The 18,031-nt window shown below is 35.1% G+C and overlaps 4 protein-coding genes across 4 annotated transcripts; 1 reads left to right on the top strand and 3 right to left on the bottom strand.

Annotated features, from left to right (window-relative positions):
• Positions 1-724: 724 nt before the first annotated feature.
• Positions 725-2,766, bottom strand: Osi14 (DUF1676 domain-containing protein Osi14). The gene is made up of 3 exons (XM_011647782.2): positions 2,450-2,766; positions 1,940-2,125; positions 725-1,376 (listed from the first exon to the last, which is right to left on the bottom strand). Exons 1-3 carry the CDS (start codon positions 2,664-2,666, stop codon positions 982-984), a joined length of 798 nt encoding a protein of 265 aa, XP_011646084.1. The 5' UTR covers positions 2,667-2,766; the 3' UTR covers positions 725-981.
• Positions 2,767-6,078: 3,312 nt separating this feature from the next.
• Positions 6,079-8,017, bottom strand: Osi13 (Protein). Its single transcript, XM_011647783.3, has 2 exons — positions 7,595-8,017; positions 6,079-6,478 (listed from the first exon to the last, which is right to left on the bottom strand). The coding sequence occupies exons 1-2, from the start codon at positions 7,926-7,928 to the stop codon at positions 6,171-6,173; spliced, it is 642 nt and encodes a 213-aa protein (XP_011646085.2). The 5' UTR covers positions 7,929-8,017; the 3' UTR covers positions 6,079-6,170.
• Positions 8,018-11,661: 3,644 nt separating this feature from the next.
• On the top strand, positions 11,662-14,110 carry LOC105432822 (uncharacterized). Its single transcript, XM_011647784.3, has 2 exons — positions 11,662-12,585; positions 13,214-14,110. Exons 1-2 carry the CDS (start codon positions 12,303-12,305, stop codon positions 13,402-13,404), a joined length of 474 nt encoding a protein of 157 aa, XP_011646086.1. The 5' UTR covers positions 11,662-12,302; the 3' UTR covers positions 13,405-14,110.
• A 734-nt stretch (positions 14,111-14,844) lies between these two features.
• Positions 14,845-16,066, bottom strand: Osi12 (DUF1676 domain-containing protein Osi12). The gene has a single exon (XM_011647785.2). It carries the CDS (start codon positions 15,702-15,704, stop codon positions 14,925-14,927), a length of 780 nt encoding a protein of 259 aa, XP_011646087.1. The 5' UTR covers positions 15,705-16,066; the 3' UTR covers positions 14,845-14,924.
• Between the last annotated feature and the right edge of the window lie 1,965 nt (positions 16,067-18,031).

Below are 18,031 nucleotides of genomic sequence, written 5' to 3'. Positions count from 1 at the left end.
TTTTAAAATGTTATATTTAAAGTGACTTTATTTTATTATATTTTGTCGCACGATTTATTTTCTTTTATACATACATTTCATCTTACTGCTTTTTTTGTATAGATTCTTTAGAGAAAAGAAATCTATTTCATTTAGGAAATTTCTAATTTATTTGTATGCACCTACGGTTTATTTGCATCACATATACATACAATGGTCTGTAAAGTCGGCTTTGAGCAATTATCATCTCCTATGTTTACGATCGGCATACATCATCAACGCATTCGTATACAGTCTGGTGAAAATTAGATTTTCGTGTCTCTTGGTGACACGGTATGGTATGTAAAACTTGTGTCCCAAATCATGCAGTCGGAAGCCGCAAGAATAAGAGAAATGAAACGAGCGACACAAGTAGCGGCCAAGGCTAAAGAAAGACCGAAGAAAATAGAAGTGGGAGTGTAAATGACCTGTAGGTATGTCTATATACGATTGGAATCGGATATGAGCTCGACCGGCTACAATTGCACGCCGAAAGCTGTTAATATTTCACGCCAGCGGAAACTAATCACGTACGAGATTTTCTATGCATCGTGCTGCATCGAAGCTTACTCCACGATGATAATTTCTCCAGAGTAGAAATTTAATTGTTGATTTGTACTTCGCCAGAAATAGAAAAAGTGAAGGAATTTTTCATATATATATATATATATATATATATATATATATATATATTTCTCTAAGATAGTTCTTTTATGAATAATTTATTAAGTACAAACGATACAATTATTTAATACATACGATTAGTTAATAATTTATTTAGATAGATAAATTACATGCAACGTATACATATAAATACTATATAATCTAGCAGTCAAAGGTGGGTCCGATGGCCTCGAGAAGGGTTTTTTGGCTCCGCGGAATATGGCTTTCGGTTATTTCCGAGCTTTCCTACGTCTCTTCATGGCAGATAATTCCACGGAAAGAGTAAGAAGTCTCGTCTCCTTAATCGGTACCGTTGGGAACCGGAGCGTGAGCGGAATATGCCAAATTGTGGGCGTCGACATTCGTGTCAGCCCTGTCGAAACTTCTATATCCTTGGTGCTGTAATCCTGAGGGCCCACCGGCGGCCCAATTTCCAGCGACACCGTTGTCATACCAGACGGGCGCGGGATTCTTACTGAATAAATTACTTCCAATGCTGCTACCGCCAATGCCGCCGCCGCCAAAAAGCTTCTGGAACGCCATGACACCGGCAACGAGCAGGGCGATTTTACCGAAGATTAAAGCCTTCAAAGCCAATAGACCTAAGCCGCCGAGTAAGATTGGTACCAATGCAAAGATTTTGATTCCTGCTGCAGCGATCAGCGGCAGAATCATTTTCTTGATCTTTCCACGTCCTAATCAAAGAGAAAAGAATCGACGTATAATTAATATTAAATTATAGGATCACAAATTAGAAATAAAAGATACTACGATAGCAAATAAAAAAATTAAGATATTAATTATTTGAAGCTTGAATATTAATTTTCAACTTTTCAACTGATTTTTAACTGTCTAACTTTTTATATATAAAAAAATTATAGATGAATATTATAGATTAATTATTTATATGCGTTTTAAAGATATAAAACTTGAAAATGTGCGTGTAAATTATGTGCATGTAAAAAAAGCATGATCAAGGGGAATATTATTTTAATTCTAATAATTGCAAATAAAATCTAAACTTTTTAAAATACATTTGAAGAGGAAAGTGAATCATGCTTTCTTGAAAAACGAGTTTATCCGGAACAGGTCTGACGTCGTACATATAGATATCACGAAGGTGAAAGGCATGCTGGAACGCTTATTCGTTTATACTCATGACGTCGCGAATCCGTAACGTTAATCGACTAGACATAACCAAGGAAAGGTGAAGGATTATGTAATCAAAATACTTGGAAGCAAAAGAAATAAGATTTACCTTCAATCAAGGCGCGAGAAATTGAACTTTCGGGCATACTGAGTTTCAAACTATGACTCTTCATAAAAGAGACGGTTGAATCGTACAGCATGCTGAGAAGTTTTACCACCTTATCGGAGGTGTCACGTGGTAATTCATTCATGATTTCCACTTCAGTCTTGTCGAAACTTTTGCTAGTGCGCTCCACTATAACAGATTTTTTTTTAATAAAAATTATTATCAACATTTTTCAGAATTATTATCTTACACAGTATTTCGCAAACAAACACGAAAGAATTGCCATATACTTGTTTAAAAATAGGTAGATGTATATAATTTCTTTAAAAATATATATTTTTTATATTTTTTGTAATTTATATTTATAATTATGTAAATTAACAATAATGTATATACTGTTATATACTAATAATTTTATATTAATAATAAAATTTTACTTAAAACGGACATCATGCACGAACCCAAAGCGCAATCAAAATTGAAATTATACGTATAATAAATACACGAACTTACTAGGGGTGTCTCGTACAAAAGTCACGCCATCAATGACATTGATGTCACTCGATCGAGCCGCTTTATTGAGAACACTGACGGTCTTTACGAAGATACAACTGAAGAGCGCATTGTCGTGCTCTAAACAATCCAGATCTTGAGACGGCTGCACGGACACCGTTGTAGGTCCTGCCACGGCATACGTAGCAAGAAGTGTCAGTGCCAGAAATTTATTCATCTTCTTCTCGCCTAATCACTCGTTAAATCGTCACGGAACCGAACGCTGAGAGGCAGTGGTAGAGACGGACGGAAACTACTCTCCGGAAAATTTTCGAAACAAAGTGTGACCTGGCCCTGCGGCGTCTGAATCTTTATAGGTGTGCACCGCGTAGGACCCTCCTCGGTATCCCCACTCTGGATGACGACGACATGTATGACGACAAAGAACGACGAGACGAACAACTCATCATTGCAGGTAGATACCGGCGGCCACCACCCCAGAAAACTTTCTTCGATAATTTTTAAACAAACGAACGACTACGCGAACAGGCGCGGACTACTACTTGGGCGGACCTAAAAGTCACTCTCCCTAACGTCCAACCAAGAGAAGTTTACGTTTACCACAGTAACCACTCCGTATTTGGGTCAGCAGGGAAGATAACACAACACTTATTACAGGGATTATTTGTATGTAGCAGAAGGACCATTGAAATCATTCTATCTAAAAAAATATTGATATATTTAAAGAGACAGATATCTTCATCAACGTCTCTTGATTTCGTGTCTTAAAAATGAACATTTTAAATTGATTTAGTCTCCGCTTCTCAAAATACAACTTTGCTTTTTCTTTTTCAAAATTATAAGATTAATAACCATTTTGATATACGACACTTTCTTTGTATTCAAACATGCGCAACAAATCGCTTAGAAAACCGACAATAACGGCGATGGCAGACATACATACATTTCGCGCCTCGCCATTCACGGCTGCACATGCTTCGCGGTCGCGGATATACGCTTTTCTTATGGGTATGCATGTGCATTTAGGTAACGCTAAATGTGGACAATTTTCTAGTAACAATTTTCAACAATAGCTAGTGAGTAAAACAAATGCATAAATATTGTAGGATCTAAATTACATTTCATAAAATTAAAAATGTTTAAAGAAAATATCAAGTAAAAATATTTAAATATGTATATTTATTCGCAATTATTGCCAATTTTACTATATCAATTTAGTTTTGAGCTCCTATGAAACAATCTAAGCATTCGTAGCTCACCTTTCTTTATGGAATTTGAACCGATGCATTCCCTTATATCCACGTGCATAAGCTGCTTACCTTGACCCAGCCACGCGTTCGTCGGTAATACGTGAACTACAGATTACGTCTTCAACAGGTTTCCTGATATAACTTAAACTAATAAAATTTTTTACTCATTGATCTTTGTGTTTATTATGATTATTTTATTGCTATTGTACATCGCGTATTATAGAATTATAATTATAAAAAATGCGAAAAATATTTCAGTTATTTCATTTTGAAGTAATTTATAATTTAGTAAACAATATTTAAATATAATAAATTACTGTTTTAAATATATATATATATATATATATATATTACATATTAAATATTTATATTTATAAATATATATGTTTAAGTATAGATATATTTGTTTTTATTACTATTATGTACGTTTTTTAATTTCAAGATCGCTTTAGCTTGACTATTTTCTTAACATCGCGTAAAAATTTGAAAAAATATTAAAACTTTTAAAAATATAATACATTAATGTAAGCCAAGTGTTAATAAACAACTGAAAGAAAACATAGCCAATTCCTCAGAAACATCTTAGTACTAAATATTGTATAAAATACTTTCAAATAATTATATTAAAATACAGATAGCAGATAGCAGAAAAATTATCATATCCTCAAAATTATTACGTAATTATGACATATGACTTTTGGTGTAAAATAAAAAGTAAATACTTAATTTATAAGGTATCACATCTTCATTCTGGCCCTAATGCTTTGACATTATATATTATGTTGATTTTAGTAATTCTATATTTAAAAAATGTATGTAGAATTATATATGAGAGAAATTGATGTCGTATATGACAAAACAATCAAAGCATTATAAATGTTGCTTTTCAGGCAACCACTTCAAAAGGTAACAGATAACTTATTCACAAGAGATATTCCATTGTCTTCCGTACGAATCTGTTTAAATATTTAACAGGTATGAGAGGGACTTTGTCATCTTCTTAACGGTATCGGGCTTGGAAGAAACGGAAACAATTTTGCGATTAATTTTCTGGGTTACGAATACCATCAGCACGTCGTTACTTCCTATTACGAATATATTTCGCAGAAATTCATATGGCAATCTTTATATATGACGAATTTATCAGTGTTTTAAAAATACATTTTCTTTTTAAAAAATAAATATTTTTATTTATTTATGTACAAAAAATTACTAATTAACATATTTATTCTTCCTGATCTCTTCCTAATAATACCTAATATCCTAATTAATTGCCAATATTCGTACACAATATCTGTATATATATATATATATATATATATATATATATATATATATATATATAAAACAAAGTTTATATTTATATTATGTAAATGATAATTATATATGTGTGAAATATAAAAATTTCTAACGTCTGTAACAGCTAAGAAAATCAAAGGTCGACAACCTACATTGAGGTCAATTCCAAACTTATATCTGTAGTTCTTTCCGTCTTTTTAGTAAATGATATAAAGAATATTTCTCTTTTTGTAACTTTCCTCTTTCTCTTAATCTTTTATTATATTATTGCGCAATAGTTCCATTTTTATTACTTAAAAAATATTATTTTACGATAATAAATATTTATTTCGTAATATTACATTATTTTATTTCTTTAATTAATAGTTATGATATATACTTTGATTACACAAAATCATATATAAATACATTATAATTATAATACTTATGAAAACATTATTGGAAACATATTTATTTACATAATGAATAATTTAACTTTGATGGTTACGAAGAGATGAAATGAACACGCTGCTTACAAACTAGTTCCTCGTGGTATCAAGAAACTTTCTCTCTTTCTCTCTTTCTTACATCATACTAGTGAAATGAGTCGAGATATATTGTGACTCATCTTTAAAACAGATTTTGTTAGATTAAATATTATTAATATTTATAAAAATAACAGAAACAGCTTTTGTTAAAATAATAAATATATAAATTACCCATAGGTAAATTATATATATTTTAGTAATTTTACTTCTATTTAGAAGTGTATTTTGCAATTTTTACCATGAATAATCACGTATTTAAAACAGTTAAGTTAAGGTATTTTTATTGTAAAATTCCTTTCATTGATGTCAATATGAATATAAAAATACATTTAAAGTATAACAGTTCATACGTAATGCTTTTTCTAAATGTATAATATTTAATCTTAATATTTACAATATTTAATTTTAGTGTAATCTTATTATAGTTAAGTGCTGAAATAAATATATAAATAAAATTAAAAAGTTATTTAAAATGACAAATAAATAAATTTTATTCTTAACTTTATATATATAAATATAATATAAATTTTTTAAATTGTTCTAAATTATAATAGACTTGCTAATATTTTCCTGTGATAAATATTATTGCAAGAATAAAAATTGAGGAATTAATAAAAAATTTTATTGTCTATCGATAATTTTTTTTTACTTCTTTTTACGTCGTTCTTTATAAAATCTGTAAGGTTCAAATTCTTGTACGTCGTCCACGAAATCATATACATCCTGTCGTCTATGCTTGTTGATCACTTCATAATCGCTTTCCTTCTGAGCAACTTTTTTCAATCCAATTATGGCTGCTAATATCAAACTCATTAAGCTTAGCACAACAGCTTTTCCACTTAGAACAGCCAATGCCTTCAGCGTGATGGGCAGGAGAATCGATTTTATTAACAAAAATCCAACTAGCAATGGTAGAACATACTTATTCAATTTAAATTTCTTATCCTTACGCCCTGCAATTAATAAAGAAGATATGAATAGATATAGTAAAAAGTATATGAATGTGTTAAATGTTCTAAATTTATACATATCTTTTATACTTTATATAAAAATACAGTTATTAAAAATATACCTATCATTTATATCCCCACTCTATATATTCTCTATATATTCTCATATATTCTATACTACATTGCTCGTAACGTTCTACTAATCATCACATATGCTAACTTAAAATGTTATATTATATTATACAGGTTTCCTATTCCCTCTAAAACTAGGATGCACATATCAGACTTCATTGAAGTACCTTCTTTATTAGACATCGTTACGGAAGTTAATAAAGATGAACTAGAGTAGAAAGCACTTATCTTTTTGTACTGAGAGGTTCCACGCGTCCATAAATCCAAAAGTATCGTATAATAGACAACATGTGTAATTATACGCTCCTTTAACGGCGTTTTATTAATACACGGTCTCATAATTCCATTTTACAGCAAATTATTCAAATTTTTTTACTTTAAGCTTAAAATATCGCACTAAATTTGCCATTTTCTTATCTCATAATTTTCCGAATTTATAAAATATTGAGATAGTTTGTGTAAAATTTGGTAAAAAGTTTTATGGTCGTTATTGCAAATTATTTAACAATGTACTCTAAAATGTAATAAACATTTCGTAACGTTTTAATATCAAATTGTATAAGAAAATCTTTTCAAATGATTTTTAAATAGTTTAAATACACTACTTTGACCTTTTTTCTATTGATAATTTTATTTAGCAATTTATAACAGTACTAATATTTTAACAGTGAAGATGCTAATATTTTAAATTTTAATTTTTAAATAGACAAAGATTATATAAAAAAAATCTATATTAAAATTTAGAATATTATTAAATCACAAACTTAATAATAATTATCAATATAATGCTGGTCTAGTTTTTAGAAAATTTATTTTACTAAATTCTATTTTACCGATTAGTTATTTTCAATGCTCTGTTACATTATTTAGAATGAAATTAATCTGATCTCTCTTTTTTTTATCAATCATCATACATACAAAATTTGAAAATGACTAAATCCTCGCGAGTTACGTTAAGCCACATATAATTGTTATTATTATCAATACCTTCCACATCATCATACGATTTTGAAACAGGAAGAAGTGTATCAACAGCATTCAGAAAGCTTTCACCAATCCGATTTAAAGAGTCTCTCGATTTGTTCTTCTGCAACATCTCTCGGTCCAATGCCTTTATCGATTGCGATCCCTGCGCTGGTGGTACGAGCACAGGTAGAAAGAGCAACACATACAACAGTAACATCTTTCCAGTATCTAGCTTTCCCTTTTGATTGGCCTTTTTGCAACGCACTCTATGATCACGTTTTATCTCGAAAACGAAAACTTCGCTTATCTTCGCGATCGCAACCAACCTCTTTGCCAATAATATGTTAACTGACATTCGTGCTAGACCGGTCTATTAGTTTATATAGCGGGACCGCGAAAAGCTCAGAGGAGGAGACCGCTCATCTAACTTGGTACTGACGCGTGACGAAGGATCCAACGTCCACTCCCGTACCTCCTAGGCTAATCTACCTCGATCATTGGACGCTTTTCAGATCGACCACTCTCGAGAACGAAGAATTTTCCCCGGAATATTTCGACCGGTGAATAAGTAGATCGTTCTCTCCTTCAAACGTCTTTACTATTATTGTCCTTTGTCGTGAGAATATAGCGTCTATCATCAATTCAGTTCATTTTACACTCGAACAATTGTGACACAAAGACAAAGCTTTAATCGCGGCGGCCTGTTTACCGCGAAAAGTAAATCGGAAATAATACAGATTAAGTCATTCCAAAGCAAATCAATAATTAAAGAGGATAAATGCAATTTTAGTCGATATCTAATGATTAAATCAGGATCAGAACTATTTTTGCATGATAAAGTTTTGCCAATGTTATGCTATATTATTATTAACAAAACTAAAACAATATTAATAATAATATTAATTAATATTAAAAGATTTTGATAAATTGTACACACACAAGTAATTGATATATTACATCTATTGTACGTTTATGAAATATCATTATTCACGATCATTATTTATGAAGGAAAGTGTATCTTTTTAGAAATCGACTTTTCAATTAATAGGTAAAGATTGCAAAAAAGATCCATTTCCATGCTCGTCATCAAGAGACATATAAAGAGAGTATTAACGTCACAAAAAAAATGATATTACACGCTTGAACACGTCGGAAAAGTGATAAGAGATAACTTTTATATTACATTAGCAATAAATGTCATCGATGTCAGTGAAATTATATTTTTAGAAATTATTAATAAATTATAGCCAATATTTTTTTATAAAAAATAATTTTATATAAGAGTCACATATAAAAAGTATCGCTAATAAATAATAAATAATAAGTATCGTTAATAAATCATCATTAATTTTATTCGTAAGTTGCTTTTTCGTTCGGAAAGCAATTTTTTGAAACTTTCATGCGTGTTTCGATTTGAACATGAATTCTTTGTATTATTTCGTGTCCCCGTTATAGATATTAAAATTTACTTTATGAACAAAGCTATTATTTCGTTAATGACAGACTCTTCCTTTGTGAGCGTCTGCTATTTCAAAATTAGGACCATGTGCTAGCACGGTAATAACAGTAATAATAGTTCCACATGAGTAAGCTTACAAATGATATTCATTACATTATGAAAACTAGTACAGTAATCACGCAATATTATCTGATAACAAAAAATCTTTCATATACTGTAAAACCAATTATCTGAGCTACCATTTTTTGATAGCTCAGAAATGTAATAATCGGTAATTAACTAAACATTATTATGAGAATTTATCAAAGTCTATAGTAATAAAAAATAACAGTAATGACAATAAACGCGAGAAACCAACAATACCGATTGTCTTTTTCTTTTGCTTGCTATCTCCTTCATTTATAACGGCAATTGTCATTTAAGATTTAGGTTTGTGAAGAAGACAGTCGAATTGTCCTTTACTTCCTCTTTCTAAGAATCCTAAATAATACATATAGGTGGGATATGAATAAAACTACTGTTCCAATATATGGGTTGCAGACTTTATACATGAGGGACTCGATTAATATACTGCTATAATGTGCTACTAAGTCTTCAAATAACTAGTTCGATGATTTCAGTAGCGACAAATATTCTGAGTAATGCGCGGAGTAATGACAGTATCCTTTATTATCGATACGAATTAGGAAACGACATATTCAACAAGATAATTTTGATACCAGTGCGTAATCAGTGCGTGTAGATTTCCTGCGATAGCAAATATATACGTTTATTACTCGTGAAAACTCGACGCAATGTTCGAGAATGAGAAGAAAGTCATGGAGAGAGTGTACATGATGATAATGAGTACGTGATAATGACTGTTAAGTATTCGTTTGTTCGCGACGCGGTGCGTGTGATTTTTAGAGCAGATAAGGATACCTGATAATTGCTGGAAACAGCCGAGCTATTAATCACTCAATAAAAATGGAAACACCTCGCGCTGAACAACTGGCTTTGTCTCATCAATCTCATGCGCGGCATCCGACACATGTTTCGAACGCTCTGACTTAATCATACAAGGTTGTTATAATTTTACCATTTTATTTTCCGGTACTCAAAAAGTATTATGCGACACATTAATATTTATCTGCTATGTAATTACGTTAAAAGATATACATTCATTTTGTCACGTAAATTCTAGTATCAATCTTGCGTATAAATTATCGCTTTGTTTTTTTTTCATTTAAAATAAATGACCAAGTAAAATCTCTGTTTTATTGAAATCTTAATGTTGCATAATCTTACAGAATAAATATTCTCTGTCGCTTTAACTTTTAGTTCGTTAGAGGAATGTAAGGAAACCATCAAATCTATCATTAAATCAGGTATTATCTATTAAACAATCAGCACTCATATTTTATATAAGAAAGATTGCAATGTCTCTTTGTACTATCTTGAGACATCACAAAAACAATGACTATAACATTAGTGTCTATAAATATTTTCGGACCTATATACCTACATACGTAAATTGGTACATTAAATTAAGAAGAAGAAATTTTCAGGTTGTAAGGATCATTTAAAGCTAGTGTGGGTTATTAGCAACCTGCATGTGTGTTGGGCGTAACTAAAAAAAAAAGATTCCATCGAGATCATCTACGATCGGTCATTTGCAATCTTTTCGCGTAATTTCTACACGTACGCACGCAGATTTCTAATTTCTTATCCTGCGGGTGAACAAGATGTTCATTTACGTCGCTGGCTACAGCGATGTATAATATTCTATTGTGCACTTAAGCGGAACCACGTGCCTCCAATACTTCAGATACTTTAGATAAATACAGGACGGATTAGAAGATGTAGTGCAGTTTGCAATTCTCTGTTACGAGCGTAGGATAAGATCCTTGGATAAGAAAGACAATTGATAATCTAGAAGTAATTTTCGTGGCATAACAAGATTAAAAAGCAAATGGGAGAAGTGAAGTGAAACACAAACAATTTTTCCCAGACCTAGCAGGGAATATCATAAATCACAAATATATTCTAAATAAAAAAAAGCAGTAATTTTTTTTTATTGTTCGTTTAATTTTCAAATAAACTTTATTTAAATAAAAACTTTTAAATGTTCAGAATTGTCCGGTACAGATAATCAATCACGATAAGATCATCAATCAACATACTATATTAATTTAAGAGATATATCTTGAACGCGTAATATAAGACCATAAAAAAACTACTACTGACATATTAAAATCACGTATCAGCATTTAATCAGAAAGATTTGAAAATTAGATCAAACATTTATAAACTTTCTTCGAGATAAGAACATTTGAGATAAAAAAAAAGGCTACGATCTTACGCGAAACACACGACGTGTTTCCGTCGACGAAGATTATTTTCCGTCGAGGTCTCTTCGGCCCGGATATCATCTGCGTGGCGTAACTGAGAAAAAAATCGCGCGTTCATCGCGAAACGACGCATCATCATTCCGAGCGAGAGCATTTCCGCCCTCTTATAGGGGCGTTATAACACGCTCGTTCACACGAAGACCTCCGTTCCCTTTCTCTCACGCGACAAGAACACCCGCAGGAGAGCCTCCTTATCTACCACCAGCCGTGTCCGTACGTCGTATATACCGTTTCCGCGATATAACGTGACACATATATCGGTACTGACAATTTGGATCATAGTGTTTACCGCGAGCGTATATATCGCTGGCTCGCCGGTCGGAGCTCATTTTACACGGACTGCCGATTTTCCCGGCAACTGAAGCGTGCCCGACGTGGTATCCGCGGCATCCGCGGTCGGTTTGTCGTCGAGGAATCAACGGCGGATCGGTTAGTTCGCGGTTGCTCGTTGCACCGTTCATTCCTTCTCCCTACGCCATACCCATATTAATTTAATTTCCCGCATGTTGTTTCCATAACGAACTCTAAAATCCCACATCCCGAAAGAGAACGGGCGTGTACAAAAGACGTGGACACGGGCAACGGAAGAGGTATGTCGTGACGACTATAGCGCTCGTCGTGACCCATCGTCTCTCCCGTCGACCCCCGGAAAGAGTGAGTCGCTTCATCGTCCGATTCGAATGTTTTTTGCGATTTGGAAAAAAACGTTTCGTCGGGCATTCCGTGATTTGGGAAAAAACCAGCCGGTGCGCGATGACGTCTTGACGAAGAAATAGGGTGAGATAGGCGAAAGAGTGAGATCGTGGACGAAAATCTGCGTGCGTGAGATTCCGTCAGTGGATTTCCGGCGTGAGTCCGTTCTTCATGAACGCGAGGAAAGATGCTGTCGAGAGTTAACCTGGTCACAATTCTGCTGACCTTGAATTGCGTCAGCCGCGCGATTGAGCACTCGAAATCGCCGCAGGAGAAACAGCAGGACGAAGAGAGAGCCGTCACTTCCGGCAAGAAGATTCTCAGGCATACGTACGACAATGTCATGTCCGAGAGTTCTATTTCCTTGGCCGATGGTCGCAATGTCAGAGATAACTTCTGGCTTGATATTCATAGTTTAATTGATCAAGGCAACCATAAAGCACATAGTAAGACTGAAGCGAAGGATCGAGGTAAATTAAATCAAAATGATCATAATATTTAATCACAAAAACGCTTTCTTCCCATAATGCAAATGCGCTATGTAAAACGCTGACGCAAAAACACGGTAACAAATATTATATTGAATTGTCATCTTGATGAAGTATGATTAACATTACCGTTATGTAACGGTCTTGTTTTAATATTCTAATGATTTTTATCATTGAAATAATAAAAATCCGATAGTCATGTCGGTAGTTTGTAAAATATATTTATGATATATTATGATATAATATATTTATGATTATATATTTATACTCTACCATACTATACTATACCATTTATGATATAACATTGATAAAAAAATAACAATAAATTTAATTTCTCGATTGTTTATAACAATAAGTTTTCCAGATATAACAATTGTCAAAAATTTTTAATAATAATGATATTGTGATAACGGTATTGTATTTCATTTACGAATTGATGTAATTTCGTAACATACACAAAACCATTTTTATATATTACATAATTGACGAAGGTAATGTTAAATAACAATGCTAAGTAAGCTTTCGGCATTTTCATGATTCAACAAATTTAAGTCATCGAATCAAATACATTGAAAATTTTAATCATATTAATCATATTAATAATTTTCAGACGGAGCACGACGTAAGAAACGAAAGGCTAGCCGTACCATGCTGGCATTACTAATGGCATACAAACTCAAATTTATCGCTCTGATCCCGACGATACTCGGAGGTTTACTCCTTCTCAAAGGAACGACATTACTTGCGGGATTCTTTTTCGCCCTGTTTGCCGCCGTTCTTGGTCTGAAGGTGCAACATTGACAACGAAATCAAAACGGGAATATTGGAGGAAGCGAATACCAAGAATGCGCTAAGAAGTGAGAATGACATACGACTTTATTTAATATGTAATAATTTACAATCAAATTAAACTTTGTGTAACTAATCGCCGTTATTTTTGAGAAAGTATTAAACGCCTGTGTGCACAAAGTAACACTAAAGGCCGAATTTATAATCGCTTCTCGGGGTTAAAAGTATACGTCTAGTATACATCTCGTAGAATGCGTCGCATCGTCAAGTGTACACTCAAGTGTAAACACAATACATAAGGCAAATTATTTTTTTATGTCTAACCACCGTAAGAACTGCTATGCGAAATAATCCGCACGTATTACGAGCATTACGAAATACATGTTAACACGTTTCTTAAAATGTAATACATCTATGTAAGTTAATTATTGTAATAAATATTGTCAGATTTTGTTGGAATTAGTAGTAGTTCTTAGTCTCTACGTTGTAATACTCAAGTAGTTTTAGTCGTCTTACTCTACTGAACACACGATTTTAGTAATGTAAACGTTGATACAGATACTCGTGTAAGTACTTGTCGCAAGCTACACATTCCAAACTCTTTCTAAAATTATATTATAAATCTAAAATAAATATATATATCTCGCCGGTTATCTTGGCGCGGTACTATAAATAAATATAAATATCGCAAGAGTGCTGAGAAACGACTGCAAATTCGGCTGATCAAATAATGAAGTCTATCATCTTTCCGCTCGACTTCGAGACTGATCGCGTTCCGATTGTCAATAAAAAAAAAAACTTCAGATACACACCGTTAGAAGCTCGCGTGTGTGAAAATTACTGTCTCGCTATCGTTTCGCTAGATTACTTGTCGAGGCAGGTTGGCAATTGAAGTGCAAACACTTATCGTTGTAACTTACATTTGTCGTTTGTATTACGTTTTCTTGACACAGTTTTGTTTACACTCCAGCTGTGATTCATGGATTTTCTTCGTTTTACTAGAAAATTATCGAGAATCGCGGTAACATCTTTTTGCGTCAAGTGTATATAATAAAATAATTACTGTGTTATTGCATTAAATAGGAAGCTACGTTAATTAATCAAATAATTAATTTAAGAGGCAAGAAATTACGATATGATAATTATCATATCAAAAATATTCAGAAAGCGATCAGACTTGTAAGAATTTACAAGCGAACGAGACAGTTCGCTTATTCGAGTTTCCTTTCCTACTTTTATCATCTTTCAGCTTTTCCAAACTTTTATATTCTTAGTATTTTGTTCACGTTTCGCATCCATTTGCAACATTAACGTCACTGATTGATGTATTCCACTGATATACTTTATCTTTCCTTTCCCTCGCAATACGCATGAACAAACAAAATAATTTATCTTAAAACATAAATAAGCGAATTTATATCGATCTCTCGAACTGTCTCTGAAATCGCGCATTATCTGCTCCTTTGGATACAGGCGTTGCTCCCTCCCAATACCTGAAGATCTCCCACTGTTCCCTTTTGCAGCGAATCGCTTTAATGCTTCTGCCGCGCGCTGTAAGCCAAGGTTTGAGCATACTCGCGATCGGCTTCCGTCAATGATGGTACAGATGTGCCTACAACTCCCTTGAGACTTCTGTCCCATCCACCTCCACCTGACTGCCAGCCACCGTGATCGTGACCTTGCTTTTGGCTCAATAATTTCTTCAGACCGATGATCAGCGACAGCACCAAAGCGATCTTGCTGATGATCAGAGCTTTGCCGGCAAGTAAGAATAATACGCCCATAGCGATGGGAACTAACGCAGCGAGTTTCATCGCCATTCCCATCATCATCATGCCCATCATCTTCTTCATCTTCCCACGGCCCTCCTCGATACTTCGTTTCAATTCGCCGGAATTTGTCTTTGGTAAGCTGATTTGGACATTGAAACTGTTCATCAGCGCGGCCACGCGCTCGAACAGAAGCTCGTTGAGTATTTCGTCCGTGGCACCTCCATTGGTCCTGGCCAAAGTCTTCTCCAGATCCGAGACCGTGTTTCTCGAGCTGTCGTCCACCGGAGATGCGACTCTGACCAGCTCGAGATTATCGCTGATCGGTAGAGTCTGTATACGACCGAGTCTCTCGAAGAAGGCGATCGCCTTTTTCTTCAAACACGGCGATACGGCCACATTGCGATGCTCACACTCCTCGTAAACGCGATAAAGGGCACGGTATCCTCGTTCAAGGAAACTACCGTCCTCATCGGCGTGAATAGTTGCACCGCAGGCTAACAACAGCAGCACGCACTTGGATAAATTTTTAGTCGTCAACATGTTGGACTCGAACTCGCTTTCCAACGCTTGGCGAACGCTTGGCTGGACAATTGGGGACTAAATCACAAACACTTCGTATTCTCGAAATCACGCGAGAGACACGCGACTCGAAATTCGAAGTGACTAGCCGGAGGTACGATAAGTCGCGCGCACCCACGAGCTGGATGATCCTCGACTAGAGAGAACTGGCATCAGGACGAAGTCTACGGGCAGATATATACCAGCGAGGAGCCATCCTCCTAGATGCCATCCTTCACGAAGGGGATGAGGTATCTCTCTCGCATAAACGGACGGATATGCCGGTGCACGTGACGACACGACCTCGCTTGTATGAGTGGATAATCCTCTTCTATCTTCTCTCCTTCGCGAACCCCCCCTCGTCCTTGCATCCTCCTCTTTCTCTTTCAGCTCGCTAGACAGCTGCCATCGCGGCGGGACGGGGCCTGGGTAAAAATTCTCATGATGGTAGCGCGCCAAGAGCATGTGACCCTTCCTGACACAGAGACCCACTCGCGTCTCGAGATCGAGACACCGCTGCTTGAACGGCCGCCATGCGATTCGTTCATTAAATTTCGCCGCAGTGGTTACGTTACCTGGAAGTACTGTGTGTGCGCCTCTTCTGCGTATCATTAGTGTGCGGTCCCATCGAGATTCGCATCTCGCGCGGGAGGAGAAGCCGAGCCTGCGCGTACGTGTGTGTGTGTGTGTGTGTGTGTGTGTGTGTGTGCGCGCGCGCGCGCGCGCGCGCGCGCGCGTGTTGGGATGAGACCAGAGGGGAGCTCCGTGAATTGCATTGGCAGAGTACCTGGCACCGTGATCCCGCTAACCCCTGGCATAACGTGAGGATGTTAGAAACTGGTTCCAGGTTACGAGCTGCCCGTGACCTTCCTATCGTAGGATTTTCCTCCGGCACGGAAGCGAGGATTATCGGCATAGATGATCTACTTTCCCTGCACTTCGATGCATCATTCTCATCATGTTGTGTCCCGGTGCAGACGGTGGATCGATGACGCCTCACATTTATGATATAGCGAGAAATATAGCGAGAGTCGCCGTAAATTATTTCTTCACTTTGCCTCAGTCGGCAAATTTATCGCGGTTATTACCTCGGAAACAGATAACATAAATGTGTGGAGAACGTGAAAATAAATCTGAAATTATCTTCGCTATCCCTATTCTTTTAGCGAGATATACTTGTTGAAGAAAAGATTTCGTTTCGTTCCAGATTTATTGACATTGAAATACGTAAAGCGAGACGAGCAAAACAGTAACATGTTTCGTGATCGCATGATGTGCTACTGCTTTATTGCGCAACAATACAACTTACAACTGCATAACACCTTACTCTTGCACAAATTGCGTTTTGATTACGTACACGTCGTTCAATATCCCTCAACACGCACGTATAAATCAGCTGTCGTTTATTTTCGGCGCGATAGCAATGAAATAGAGATTGCCATGAATGAACATTACGAGCATGAAATTCTCAGCAACATATAATTAGCTAATTTACGTTCAATTACGAGCAACGTTTTGACATACATATGCACTCTGTACATGACTACTCTAACTACATTAATGCATTTATCCAGGCATTTCCATACCAGGCATTTCCATACCAATTTGTTACTATTAGAAGATAAATATCTTCTACTTCTTATTCTTTACACGATTAAAATAAAGCAAAATTCACTTGAAATTCAATGAGAGTTACACTTTTTTTTATTAAAAACTTACCGTTAAAATTATTTTAGAGTACGATAAGAATAAACGCCTCTTTCATTCCTTCTAAAATATTGTCATGATCTGCACGTAAAAGATGAAAGATTCGCAATTTTCATATACGAAGCGTTTAGCCTTGAAAAGATTAATGTCATGTGTAGAGCCACAACATGAAACTGTCGATGCATTCTGTTTTCTTCTCGTATCACGGTTTGTTAGTAGCATGAAGCTGAGCGCACGGCGGCATCGTCGACACACTCGATCGAGGTTAGCGCATCTCTAATGCGACAACAGCCAACGATGCATCCTCCATACTGTTACCTACTTCGCGATTATCCCATAGTCAGTGCCACGGGCCCACACACAGACGGTGTTTAACTGTATTAAGGCCCGTGCCACATTCTGAACGCGCAGTTATATTCTCACGAATCGGTGCGAGAAATGGATTCCGCCGCGATGAGCCTACGCACGGCGGTGCGGTTGAGCTCAATTATTTTTCGTTATCTTATAGTCCAAGTGGCAAGTCACAAAAGTGGCGAACTTTCGATTGTTCGCAAAAGTAGAAAAGTAGAACGTTCCAGCCGAGACATTTATCTTAATGACGT

This window comes from Pogonomyrmex barbatus, unplaced genomic scaffold (assembly GCF_055798465.1).
Source record: "Pogonomyrmex barbatus isolate J1 unplaced genomic scaffold, ASM5579846v1 scaffold6, whole genome shotgun sequence".
NCBI classification, from domain to species: domain Eukaryota; kingdom Metazoa; phylum Arthropoda; class Insecta; order Hymenoptera; family Formicidae; genus Pogonomyrmex; species Pogonomyrmex barbatus.
This window is presented reverse-complemented; position numbering and strand designations above follow the sequence as displayed.

What these genes read in the sequence shown, in the direction of transcription:
- Osi14 (XM_011647782.2), bottom strand. Translation starts at nt 2,666, where the DNA reads ATGAATAAATTTCTGGCACTGACACTTCTTGCTACGTATGCCGTGGCA. An exon ending in TTTTGTACGAGACACCCCTA is followed by an intron (nt 2,126 to 2,449) that starts GTAAGTTCGTGT and finishes AATCTGTTATAG; the next exon opens with TGGAGCGCACTAGCAAAAGT. An exon ending in TTCTCGCGCCTTGATTGAAG is followed by an intron (nt 1,377 to 1,939) that starts GTAAATCTTATT and finishes CTCTTTGATTAG; the next exon opens with GACGTGGAAAGATCAAGAAA.
- Osi13 (XM_011647783.3), bottom strand. Translation starts at nt 7,928, where the DNA reads ATGTCAGTTAACATATTATTGGCAAAGAGGTTGGTTGCGATCGCGAAG. An exon ending in ATCGTATGATGATGTGGAAG is followed by an intron (nt 6,479 to 7,594) that starts GTATTGATAATA and finishes TATTAATTGCAG; the next exon opens with GGCGTAAGGATAAGAAATTT.
- LOC105432822 (XM_011647784.3), top strand. Translation starts at nt 12,303, where the DNA reads ATGCTGTCGAGAGTTAACCTGGTCACAATTCTGCTGACCTTGAATTGC. An exon ending in GACTGAAGCGAAGGATCGAG is followed by an intron (nt 12,586 to 13,213) that starts GTAAATTAAATC and finishes AATAATTTTCAG; the next exon opens with ACGGAGCACGACGTAAGAAA.
- Osi12 (XM_011647785.2), bottom strand. Translation starts at nt 15,704, where the DNA reads ATGTTGACGACTAAAAATTTATCCAAGTGCGTGCTGCTGTTGTTAGCC.